At 31.8% G+C, this 13,859-nt stretch overlaps 1 protein-coding gene across 3 annotated transcripts in view; it reads right to left on the reverse strand.

The window, feature by feature from the left end:
• Window positions 1–450: 450 nt before the first annotated feature.
• Window positions 451–13,859, reverse strand: part of ndst2b (N-deacetylase/N-sulfotransferase (heparan glucosaminyl) 2b) — a 92,960-nt gene continuing 79,551 nt past the window's right edge. For all 3 annotated transcript variants that reach the window (XM_051124155.1, XM_051124156.1, XM_051124157.1), the window contains exons 6-14: window positions 12,921–13,049; window positions 12,624–12,806; window positions 12,251–12,347; window positions 11,510–11,633; window positions 9,795–9,969; window positions 9,251–9,421; window positions 6,465–6,574; window positions 6,204–6,306; window positions 451–4,139 (exon numbers count right to left, since the gene is read on the reverse strand). In XM_051124155.1, coding sequence (XP_050980112.1) covers window positions 4,014–4,139; window positions 6,204–6,306; window positions 6,465–6,574; window positions 9,251–9,421; window positions 9,795–9,969; window positions 11,510–11,633; window positions 12,251–12,347; window positions 12,624–12,806; window positions 12,921–13,049 — 1,218 coding nt within the window. In that variant the 3' untranslated portion in view covers window positions 451–4,013. The remainder of the gene's footprint in view (window positions 4,140–6,203; window positions 6,307–6,464; window positions 6,575–9,250; window positions 9,422–9,794; window positions 9,970–11,509; window positions 11,634–12,250; window positions 12,348–12,623; window positions 12,807–12,920; window positions 13,050–13,859) is intronic.

Here is a 13,859-nt window from a genome sequence, read left to right on the forward strand (position 1 = left end):
CGGTAAAAGGATTGAAACATGGAAGCGCTTACAGCTTTGATTGGTGTCCAACTGTAAAGATGTATTAGAAAATGGCCCCAAAGTACTAGTTTAATACACAAGCAGCATTTGCTGCATCAATAGTGCGTGTCTGCATTCAGTTACATAGGCGCTTTATGGAGTGCGCATCATTTATTTTTCCTTCTCTCCCCTCCAGCACACAGTGTACTGTCTGTGGCGGTTCCCAGTGGACCTGAGCAAGTCTTATTTAAGGGCTTTGTTTCCTGCATTCGAGCGGCTGGGCCCCAAAGCTCTCAAATGGAGGGCGAGTCTCTTGTTTCTGTGCGGTGATTAATCAAACTCTCTCTCTACTCTTCCTCTCAGCTGATAAAGTGGACTGCAGGAACACAGATAAGATACTCACCCCTCTGGTTCACCTCACTTTACACTTTGAAGAAGAGAAAAATGAGATGCCCGTCTCCATTCTGTGCCTTTATTTCCCAATGTGTGCACTTAAATTGAACACCAGACATGACTTGGGATCACAACATATTGTTGATTCATTTTTATGTATCCAACTGTTGCTACACATACACAATGCACATTCACTCGTTGGCAATACAGCATAGGTAATTCTCATTTTGCCCCCCCAAAAAAAGAAGGTTTTCCAGATTTTACGGTGACGCATTGCTGCCACACATATAGTATTTTCCACTCAATTATGACATAAGTTATGTCATTTAAATGACACCTTTTCTCATAACGTGATATGTTGTTAAAACAACATCTTTTCTCATAACAATGCAATGTTGTGACATTAAAACATCTTTTCTTGTAATAACAAAATGTTATGTTGTTAAAACATCCTTTTCTCATTAAAACTACATCTTTTCTTGTTAAAACGAGAATTATCTCAGTAAAACATCTTTTTTCGTAATAATGCGATATGTTGTTAAAACAACATTCTTGTCTCGTTAAATTTACATCTTGTAATAATGTGATGTTGTCATTAAAACATCTTTTCTCGTAATGTGATTTGTTGTTAAAACGACATCTTTTCTCGTAATAACGAAATGTTGTTCCTTTTCTCCTTTGTTGTCATCCTTTTCTCATTACAACAATTATCTCAGTACAACATCTTTTTTTGTAATGATGCGATATGCTATTAAAACATCTTTTCACATAAGATGTTGTCATTAAAACAACATTCTTGTTAAATTGACATCTTGTAATAATGTGATGTCATTAAAACATCTTTTCTCAGTGTGATTTGTTGTTAAAACATCTTTTCTTGTTAAAACGTCATCTTTTCTCATCATAACAAAATGTTACGTCATTAAAACAACATCTTTTCTCGTAATAATGTGATGTCATTAAAACATCTTTTCTCGTAATGTGATTTGTTGATAAAACATCTTTTCTCGTAATGTGATTTGTTGATAAAACATCTTTTCTCGTAATGTGATTTGTTGTTAAAACATCTTTTCTTGTAATGAGATATGTTAAAACATCTTTTCTCATAATAATGTCAGTAAAACATCTTTTCTTGTTAAAACGGCATCTTTTTTCTAATAATAACAAAATGTTATGCCGTAAAACGCTACATCCTTTTCTCGTTAAAATGACATCTTCACTCGCAATAACAATTCAAATGTCATACTTTTCTCTGTAAAACGACATTTTTTTCTTGTAATAACGCAATGTTAAATTTACATCTTTTCTCAGAATAACGAGATGATGTTAAATCGACATTTTCTCATGTAATAAAATTTTATGTCATTAAAACGAAATCCTTTTCTCGTTAAAATTACATATTTTCTCATAATAATGCGTTGTCTTTAAAACAACATCTTTTCTTGTAAAAATATTTTTTTTCTCGTAATAACAAGATGTGCTGTGGCGACAGCAGCGCTGACAATCGCTTAGCTCACTCACATAATATAAACCATAATAAAATTGTTTTAACGAGAATTTTTTAAAAGTTTAACGTTTTAACAACACATCTCGTTATTACGAGAAAATGTCATTTTAACCCGAAAAAGGTTGTTTTAATGTTTTAATGACGTAATAACGTCTCATTATGAGAAAAGGTGTCGTTTTAACGAGAAAAATATGTTTTTAGCGAGTCATTTTAATGACATTGTTATTACGAGAAAATGTTTTACCAAAAAAAAGGTAGTTTTAACAACATCATTATTACGAGAAAAGATGTTTTAACTTTAAAAAGGTTGTTTTTAACGACATAACCTCGTTATTACAAGAAAATATGTTGTTTTAAAGACATATCTTGTTATTACGACATAATTGAGTGGAAAAAATATGTGTGTGGCAGCAATGTATCAACGTTTAGTTTGGCACATATAAAAACAGTTTTGCATTGATTCTGCACTGATTGGACTGTTCCAGAACATAGTTCGCTTCCTTCTGGTCTACTACCTACAAAAGTATTATCGTGGGACACTGGATGATTTAAATGATTGACAGGTGATCTGACCAATCATAACGCCGAATCTGCCATTTTTGTTTGACAGACAAAGCAGACAGGAGAGTGGACTTAACCTTGAAAAAATGTTAACTGACGACTGAAACAAGATACTTTGTTCATGAATGTTCATTCATGTTAATTTCATAACTAGTAAAGAGAAACAGATAATCAGTTGATTATCTATCTACAGAACTACAGTGATCTGTAATGATATCAACAAAACTGTATTTATTGTTTGAATTTCAATGAAAATGACAAAATTTGAAAGCTAAGTCCGCTTCATATCTAAATGACCCTGCTCTGTCTTGTGTCGGTGCATTATTTTACTCTTTGCTCTACGATGTATTTTTCTCTATGTGAGTACATGATGTGTGGGGAAAAAATACAGAACAATTATATTTCCTGCCTAAATAGCTATGATATCTTGAAATGCTTGCTAAGTTTTGGAACAGTGCTTTTATTTGCAGATCACATACACTAGTGTTCGAAAGTCTGGGATTAGTAAGATTTTAGTTTTAAGAAATGAGTACTTTGATTCAGCAAGCAAATTTATCACAGATTTCGATTTCAAATAAACGCTGTTCATTTGGACTTTCTAATTATTAAAGAACCCAGAAAAATACATCAATGTTTAATGCATTAAAAAAAAAATTCTCAAACAACAAATCAACATATTTGATCATGTGACACTGAAGACGTAAGTATTCCTGCTATTACAGGAATAACAAAATATACAAAAATTGATTTACTGAGTTTTTTAAAATAATAATAATAATATTTCACATTACTTTTTTTTTAGATTAAATAAAAGCAGCCTTGGCGATCATTCACAAACATTAAAAAATCTTACCAACCCCAAGCTTTTCAACAATACTGCAGCCAGTCAAAATGAGAATTTTAATAAAGAAACAATTGCCCAGTTCATTCAATACTAAAAAAAATCTGCTAAAAGTAGCCACATGTATGAACCTTGACTCTTCATTGCTTCTAGGGCTACACAATGTTTCAAACAGAAATCACTTCAACAGCAACTGTTTTGAGAAAGGCAGCAAGATGGCATAAATGTATGAGACATATTTAAATACTTCTCTGCTTAGCAGAGTTAAAGACTTTGAGAATAAAATTTAAATAATCCTCTCATAGTCCCTTCCTTTCATGGGTATTTCCACAAAATGCTCCTAGAGGTTTTGCACGATTCCCTCTCTTCCTAGAAGACTAGATTTGCATTTCAAAACAGCCAGTTCACAACTGATATTCAACCTCTCTAGAAGTCTTTCTGAAGCCGTCCAATCGGGTCGATCCCATTTCCATATCCATGACTCCGTGAACGTCCACTACAAGTTCCCATAACGAGGTTTAGAGCTTCTCTTCTGACTCTGAGGGCTTCATTCAGACTGACAGAGTGATCGGCCCGTCTATTCCATCAGATCCTGTGCGGAGTATGGAGGGCGAGAGGGGTCAGTCCTCTCTGGGCTCCTGCCGCACACGGGCCCCGAGTTCTCCTGTGTGGAGCAGGGTTCTGCCGTGGTTCTTCTTATGCAGGTTCTTATCAGCTCCAACTGGCGTTGTGCAGTTCATCTCTGAGCCAAATGGGCAGAGGCTGACCGAGACGTTTCAACATCCTGAGTAACTCCACGTTCTGCTCACGGTAATACTCCGACAGAAACACCCTCGACTGAAAGGAGGGGGAAAAAAAAGCAATGTGAGTTACACACAATACACACTTTTTTTTTTTTTTGAGAGAGAGAAACACAATTATGACAGTCAAAATGATAAGTCATAACTATGAAATTAAACATTCATGACAAAAAGTTAAAATAATGAGATACTAAGTCAGAATTATGAGATAAAAAGTCAAAATCATGATCTTTTTATCATTATTTTTTCACTTATTTTGAACAACTGACATCAAGTCAAACTTCTGAGGAAAAGTTGAAATTTAAATCAAAACAAAGACAATCTTTTTATCAGGTTTTACTTGTCATATTATGATATGACATATTATTGACATATCTCATATTATGAACAATTGACCATCAAAATTCTGAGAAAGATGATAAAATTATGACAAAAAGTCAGTTATAATTCAAAATGATAAAATAAAAAATTTATGACAGTCAAAATTATATTTTTTATTATTTTTAACATGCAATTATATTTTTATTTGATTTTGATCAATTGACATCAAGACAAATTTCTGAAAAAAAATTTTTTTTACAATTATGACAAAATTATGAGATATGAGACAAGTCAATTATAAGTCAAAATTAGATGATAAAAAATTCATGACATAACAGTAAATATATGAGATACTAAGTCAGAAGTATTTTACTTATGTCATATTTTTATCTCATATTTTGAACAACTGACATCAAGTCAAACTTCTGAGAAAAAGCTGAAATTATGAAAATCAAAATTATGAGATCAATTATAAGAGTCAATTATAAGACAAAAATTAAGGACAAAGTTAAACATTAAGTCAGAATTATGAGGGAAAAGTCTAAATTATTATCTTTTTTTCAATTATAAGTCAAAATTATACAATAAATTCAAGACAAAGAATTATGAGATACAAATAATTATGAGAAAGTCAAAATTATGATCTTTTTATCAGAATTTTCACTTATGTAATCATATTTTTATCTCATATTTTGAACAACTGACATCAAGTCAAGCTTATAAGAAAGTTGAAATTATGACAATCAAAACTGACAAAAAATACGAGAACAAACTTATGAGAAGATAATGTCAAAATTATAAGATAAAAAATGATTACAGTTTAAATGATGAGATACTAAATCAGAATTATGAGATGATAAAATCATGATCTTTTTACTTAAATCTTACTTGCGTTATTTTTTTATCTCATATTTTGAACCAATTGACATCAAGTCAAACTTATGAGAAAAATTATAAAATTATGACAAAATTATGACATATGAGATAAGCCAAAATGATAAGATAAAAAATTTACAATGAAGTTAAAATGATGATATAGTCAGAATTATGAGATAAAGGCCAAAATGATCTTTTTAACATAATTTTTGCTTATGTAATCATATTTTTATCTCATATTTTGAACAACTGACATCAAGTCAAACTTGAGTAAAAGTTGAAATTATGACAAAATGATGAGATTTGAGAACTTAAGTCAACAGATCTAAAAATTAAGTCTAAGATTAAAAATTCATTACAAAAGATTAATGATAAAATTGAGATACTAAGAAAGAATCACAATTTTGACATTTCATAACTGAATGTTTCATAACACTGTCATAATTATACTTTTATCTCATAATTTTGACTAATAACTGACTTGAGTAAAATTCTAAGATAAAAAAAAAAAAGAAATACGTTCAAATAACAAATATACTGATTGAATATTACTGCATTTACACACTAGACTGAACAGAGGAAAACACAACTCTGAAAATGATGTGACCAAATGCTGCAACACACACTAATCAGCAATCAGTGACAATTTATTTTAAAAATATATTTTTTTTATTTTTGTATTTAATTCCCACATGATTTCAAACTGACTCTTTCTACATCCTCAAAATAGATCTTATACATTCCATTCCATCAGCGTCTTTGAGCGTGCAGCCAATTATAGAGAGGAAAACAGAACTAAAACTTCACTGGCTATAAATGAACTTCAATGTCTATTTTTGTTCAGTTACAGTATATCCATCTTATCTTCATATCTGGAGCTCTAATGCTGAGAAGTGAGTTGTACCTCCAGGCTCATTTCTGGATACTTCCTTCCTTTGCTCTTTCCCAGACAGCGAGTACGTCCTGCTTCCAGTTTCTGACACCAGAAACCTTTACTCTCATCAAACCTTTAAATAGAGGGCAGGAACTGGTTACACCTCCAATAATACATCTCAATAACAACATATGTTTACAATGAAATAAATTAGAATCGAGGACTGAGACTGAAACATAGTTGTAGTAAGTGCTCTTGGTGTGGGTGTGTAATAATAAAAGGAGCTCATACGTCAGTGCCTGTGTGTAGTTGTAGTACGGAGTGACTCCAAGGAACTTCTGAATCCCATCCATCACCTGAGCAGGACTGGAGCGCAGCTGCACACCATCCACAATCAGCAGCTGTTCACAGGACAAAACACACATCACACATACTGATGCAGCTTAACACACCTGCTCAAGACTATTATGGGATGGTTTTGAACGAGTGCAGGTTCACTTACACTGCCGTACAAAAGTTTGGGATAAGTACGATTTTTAATATTTTTTAAAGAAGCCTTTTCTGCTCATCAAGGCTGCATTTATTCGATTAAAAATACAGGAAAAATGGTAATATTGTGAAATATTATTGCAATTTAAAATAGTGGTTTTCTATTTTAATATACTTAAAAATAAATTTATTCCTGTGATGCAAAGCTGAATTTTCAGCATCATTACTCCAGTCTTCAGTGTCACATGATCCTTCAGAAATCATTCTAATATGCTGATTTATTATCAGTGTTGGAAACAGTTGTGCTGCTTAATATATATATTTTTTTTGTGGAACCTGTGATACTTATTCTTTGATGAATAAAAAGTTTAAAAAGAACAGCATTTATGTAAAATAGAAATCTTTTGTAATAACATGCACTTCCATTCAATGTTTTTTTTTTTTTTTTAAGAAATTAATTCTTTTATTCAGCAAGGATAGGGTAAATTGATATATTTAGATAAACTGACAGTGACAGTAAAGACTTACATTGTTAGAAAAGATTTATATTTTGAATAAATGCTGTTCTTTTTAACTTTTTATTCAAAGAATCGTGAAAAAGTATCAGTTTCCAAAAAAATATTAAGCAGCACAATTGTTGCTTATAAATGAACTTATAAACTTATAAATGAACAGGAGCCTGGGATCCACTAGGGGGCCTCAGCAAACTTCCAAGGGTTCAAGATGACTGAAATTACTTAAAATAAAACAAAGCAAGTATCAAAACAAGCTAAAACCAGCATAAAAAATCTGGACCTTAGAAAAACTTTAATTAAAACTTAATACTTTATTTATACTTAATTAATATTAATACTTTATTCAGTACAGATACATTTATTTGATCAAAATTGAGAGTAGAGACATTTATAATACTTAAAAATATTTATATTTTAAACAAATGCTTTTTTTGCTTTATTTCATATATCAGAGAATCCTAAAAGTACTGTGCTCCCAAAAAATATTAAGCAGCACATCTGTTTTCAAAATAAGGGCTAAATGACACTGATGACTGAAATTATGGCTGCTTAAAAAATATGCTTTGCAATCACTTAAATAAATGACAATTTAAAATATATTAAAACCATTTTTTTAATTGCAATAACATTGCACAATATTAGGTTTTTACTTTATTTTCGATAGTACTGCCAAACGATTAATCACAATTAATTGCAAGCAAAATAAAAGTTTTTGTTTACATAATATATGTGTGTGTAAGCCTATAGTGTATGTTAATTATGAATATATAAATACACAAACATGCATGCATATATTTTATATTTAAAAAAAAAAAAATGTTATGTTTATATATTAAAATTAAGGCTGTCAAATGATTAATTGTGATTAATCGCATACAAAATAAAAGTTTGAGTTTGCTTAATATATATGTGTGTACTGTGTGTAATTATTATGTATATATAAATACAAGCACATTCATGTATATAATTAAGAAATATTTACAAGTATATGTATTTATTATAATTTGTATAGAATGTATATTATATATAAATAAAATATTTTGTACGTAACATATTTCTCTTAAATATATACATTAATTTGTGTGTATTTATATATACAAAATAATTACACACACATATATTAGGCAAATTCAAACTGTTATTTTGTATGTGATTAATCGTTTGACAGCCCTAGTATATATATATATAAAAATACAAACACATTAATCTATATATTTAAGAAATATTTACAAGTATATATATTTATTATCATTTTTATAAAATGTGTTATATATAAAGAAAAATATTTTGTACATAACATATTTCTCTTAAATATATACATTAATTTGTGGGTATTTATATATACATAATGATTATACACAGTACACACGTATATATTAGGTAAACTCAAACTTTTATTCTGTATGCGATTAATCACGATTAATTGTTTGACAGCCCTAAATAAAATATTTTTATATATATCACAGGCTAAATTATATGAATATATTAATACATGTAAATACATGCAAACATTCTGTGTGTGTATTAATACTGTATTTAGCCTACATAATAAATATAGACAGTACACATATATTATGTAAACAAAAACTTGTATTTGGATGCGATGTATTTTGACAGCACTTTTCTTTGATCAAATAAATGCAGCCTTGGTCAGCATAAAAGACCTCTTTCAAAAACATAAAAAAAACGTACCAAACATAGTGTGTTCTAGTAACGCCAAGCTCTAAAAATTTTATTGTGTACTATTTTTATAGTGTACTATTTGTCATTAAAACATTATCACCGCATGGCAGTCATAAAAGCTGTTACAGACAACATCCAGCTAAACCAGTGTTGTGTGTCTTAGCTGCTATTATATTGTCTATATAGACATGTTTTTAACATGTTGACCAATCAGCATCCAGGACTGAAATGAAGGCTAGTTATATCATAGCATGTCAAAGCCGTTGACTAAGATGAAAAGACTTCTTTTAAGGGACAGATCTTTTGTGTGCACACCTGGCTGGGTTAATAGTAGTGTAACAAGTTCCAGAAGTCGGTTGTAGGTGTGTGTGTGTGTGTGTGTATACACACCTGACTTGGTTGGTAGTGGTGTAACCAGCGCTCCAGATGGCTGCTGTAGGCTCCAGGCTGCAGGCAGCGGCGGTGCAAAGACAGCAGAGCTGCGGGGGACGACGGCCCTGCAGAGATCACCTCGTGAAACGTGTAGTTTAGCGCCACAGGGTCCTGATGAGCCCTCTGATGCTACAGAGAGAGTGACAGAAGTGAAATTAAACAGTTGTTGTTTTCATCCAATGTGTCGGTACAGAGAAAGTCGATAATATCTATGCTATCCATTAGCATTCCTCTTCGTCTCAGTGGCAGTTGATTGGCTGGTGTAGGATCCCTGATGATTTGAAATGTACAGTTTTTTCCAAGTTCTTTTTTTAGGCTTAAATGTGACAAATGATTCACAAAAATCAATGTGACATCAAAAGCTGCAGACAGGAAAATTCTCCGATCGCAAAATGGAAATAATAGTCAACATCAGATGGTGTAGATATGACATTTTCCAGCAGGGGCTAACTGATTCATACTAACTAACCAACTAAGCTAAGCTTTGTGTATATAAACGCACCTGGTACCAGGAATATGCGCGGTCAGCAGGGTTGATGAGTATAGAGATGATTTTTGCTCTTGGTAACAAGGCGGCTGCTCTCTTTGGGGCAACTTCAGTGTCAAAGTAGTTTGCGCTCTTCTCAAACAGGAAGTCTGTGCTCACGTTTGAGGGTACAGGGAAAAAATCCATGTACCTAAGGTAAAACAGACAGAATTAACATACACTATAATGGACAAGGCAAATACAATATCAATAAATGAACATAAAGAATTATGTTGTTCATTTCGATGCACTGCCCTGCATCATATTTGCTGAATGAAATAAAATACAATACATAAGGGAGAAAAGGAAAAAAGAGAAAATATAATATAACATAACATAACATAACATAACATAATATAAATAAATACTGGTAATGGATTTACAAAAAATTGGGTCAAGTCTAATTCTTCATTCAACCCAGAAAAATGGTAGCTTTTAACTGAAATATCCAAAAGCTTCCCTTTGTAAAATGTATCTATTATTTATTTATTTACAAAAATTTACTCAAGTCTTATTTTTCATTCAACCCAGAAAAAATTGTAGATTTTAATTTAAATATCCAAAAGCTTCCCTTTGTAAAATGTATCTATTTTTTATTTATGTATTTATTTTTATTTATTTATTTTTGTTTTTACAAAAATTTAAATCAAGTCTAATTTTTTATTCAACCCAGAAAAAACGGTAGCTTTTAACTGAAATATCCAAAAGCTTCCCTTTGTAAAATGTATCTGTTTTTTATTTATTTATTTTTTACAAAAATTGAATCAAATCTAATTTTTCATTCAACCCAGAAAAAATGGTAGCTTTTAACTGAAATATCCAAAAAGCTTCCCTCTGTAAAAGGTATTTATTTATTCATTCATTCATTCATTCATTTATTTAGTTCAGTTATATGCCCCTGTAAAGGCTTTTTGTTTTGTTTTTCCCAGGGTCACAGACAAAATTACAAATTGCGGAAAAAAAAAAAAAAAAAACTTATTTATTTATAACTTGTGTTTATTTAAAGCTCTCTGACATTAAATGGAATATTTGAACACTCTTTTGCAGATTGCAAGTTAATAGATACATTTTGAATACTTCTTTTTGTCATTAAATTAAAAAACATCTAACATTTGACTGCTTTTATTTTTACATGTGCATTAAATCTATTGCATATATATGGCTTTAAAAAAACCTTCATTCTTATTTTGTAAAAAAAAAATCATATAAAACTTTATGTGATGGTAAGTCAGCTCAATCATGAGGTAATATGCATATATATTATATATGCATAATAAATATTATATTATGCAATATTATGTTATGTTAATTAGGTAATTTGTGTTGTCTATGCTGTTTTGAACATGTTTCTATGCAGTTGCAGGTGTTCTGAGTGGTTGCTAAGGCATTCCTAAGGTGGTCCAAATTTTAAAAAAGGGTCTTTCAGTGGGTCCCTCAATAAAAAATAACATAAATTATTAATTTATTAATTCATCTACCATTCAAAACCGCATGTCTAAATATTTTTATCTCTTCTCATCCAGTGACATAAATTTAAGCATTAATACTAGTCATGCTTTCTCCACTCACTACCTGCATTTAGCATTAACCAAAAATGATTTGCATTGGTGTGATGTGAGTGAGGCTTTACAAAATTGCTATTTGATTTGGAAACAAAGAAAATGAGGTATGGATGGGGTTTCCATGGTTACCAGTCAATGCCACGCTGATAGTTTGGTCCGCTGAAGAACTGCACCTCCTCAAAGGTGACGGGGCTGGGGAAGCTGCTGGTAATGGCAGGATGAAGGGCAAGAAATGAGTGCAGCGCAGTAGTTCCTGCCAAAAGAGTGTGACACCATTGCATCAAGCTGTTTTGATCAAATATTAACCACATTTCTAGGAAATGTTCTGTGTTCTATGACTTACATGTGTAATGAAGTGTTCTACATCATAAAGCCTGGCTTAAAATTAAATGGCATCTTATGGTTGAAATGACTGACAAACAACATGTGTTCATGCTTCTGAAATTGCAAACAACCTCACATATGTGACCCTGGACCACAAAACCAGGCTTAATTAGGACGGGCATGTTTGTAGCAATAGCCAACAATACATTGTATGGGTCAAAATTATAGATTTTTCTTTTATGCTAAAAATCATTAGGATATTAAGTAAAGATCATGTTCCATGAAGATATTTTGTAAATATACTACCATAAATATATCAAAACTTAATTTTTGATTAATAATATGCATTGCTAAGAACTTTATTTGGACAAATTTAAAGGCGATTTTCTCAGTATTTTGATTTTTTTGCACCCTCAGATTTCATTGTATAAATCTTAATTTTTAAAAAATTAATGCTTATGACTGGTTTTGTGGTCCAGGGTCACATATATGTTCAAAACAGAAAGCATATCTAAAAAAAATAATAATTTAGATGTTTTGTGTTACCGGTCTTCTGAGGGCCAATCACAAGAAACTTGGGCAGTCTGTCACATGTCTTCTCTTTGGACCAGATGTCTTTGTGTCTCTTGTCATGACATGGGTTCTGTTTATCAGGGAGAGTATTTGTAAATATAGTGTGAGCATAAATTAATATGAGACTAACACAAATCACTCGTAACAAGTTCAATACCTAAACATAAAAATGCTAATTTTAATATTAACAGGGAATCACAGACATTACAAAAATTCTAAAAACCTATTTTTAGAACCATGTTGGTTGTAATGATATATAATGAAAATATAATATATTTTTTAAAATGTCAAGGCATCTGTGGCAGCCTCAGCCCAGTTATAACCATGAAAATGTAACTGCACAAACCTGCCACAAGGGGTCTCTCTCATCAGGGAAAATTTGGAAGTATTTTTGAGCGAGGCGGACGGGAGGCAGCGTCTGCAGGCGCAGGTGAGTCCAGCACTGCACAAACCGCACCAGTGACTCAAAGGTGTACAGGCCCAGCCGGTCGTTGCCATAGTTTGACAGGTGAGTCATGAATATACTAACCTACCCATGGGAGAGGACAGGGACAAGTAGGTCAAAAACATTTGTCATATTACGCCATTAATTTAGGTGTTGGCTGTATCTGGGCTAGTGTGTCGTTGCAGGTGTGACACTAACCGGATTGAGCAACACTGTAAGAAACAGCTCTCCTCCACGAATGCTCTTGTCAAGCTCCTGAGGGCCTCCTGGATAATCTTTGTAGAAGATGGTGTGTGTGAAAAGCCCACACGTCTGCCGGGGGAGAACCTGATACAAAAAAGCCAAACACAACTTACTAGCCAAATCACACTAATAGAAAGGAGACCAATCATATTACTTACTTTCTTAAATTCAGAATATTTGATTGAAATTTTTAAAACTGTTTTGGTAATTTAACAGTAAATCTTGGTATTTTAAAGGGGACATCAGAGGCAAAATGCACTTTTACATGGTGTTTGCATATAAATCTTAGTGTGTGGACACAACCACCCTACAATGATAAAAACACATTCACTCCTTTTTTCTTAATCCCAAAACAACCTCAATTATCAAGCTGTTTTGATTTTCTGAGCAGAATGATGTCATAGTTGGATATAACAGTCTTAATTTTCTCCCAACATCAAACCACTGAGGATGCAGTGGATTAGTTTTGTTTTTGATGGTAATGCGCCACAGAATGCACAAAACACGGAAGAAAGGGGTGGAGTGGGAAGTAACTCATTATCATTTAAAGAGACATGCACCGAAATGGGTCGCTGTGAACAGAGCAGTTGCTGACAAGGTAAAAAGGGTGTTGTTTTACACGACCATTACGGAATATTAACCAAAGTATGTTACAGACATTTCATGAAGACCCTAAAGAATTGTACCAACTTGGCAACCAATGTCCCCTTTATTTATTTATTTAGTTAATGCATTGGTGTTATGCATTAATTTATAAAATTTATAAAATTTTTATTTAAAAAGAATGTCATGGTTTCCACAAAAGTTTGGAATAATTAATATTTAAAAAAATATATATATTTTTTTTTTTTGGAAAGAGATTAATGCTTTTTTTTTGTCAGCAAGGGCAAATTA

Source organism: Labeo rohita, chromosome 12 (assembly GCF_022985175.1).
Source record: "Labeo rohita strain BAU-BD-2019 chromosome 12, IGBB_LRoh.1.0, whole genome shotgun sequence".
NCBI classification, from domain to species: Eukaryota; Metazoa; Chordata; class Actinopteri; order Cypriniformes; family Cyprinidae; genus Labeo; species Labeo rohita.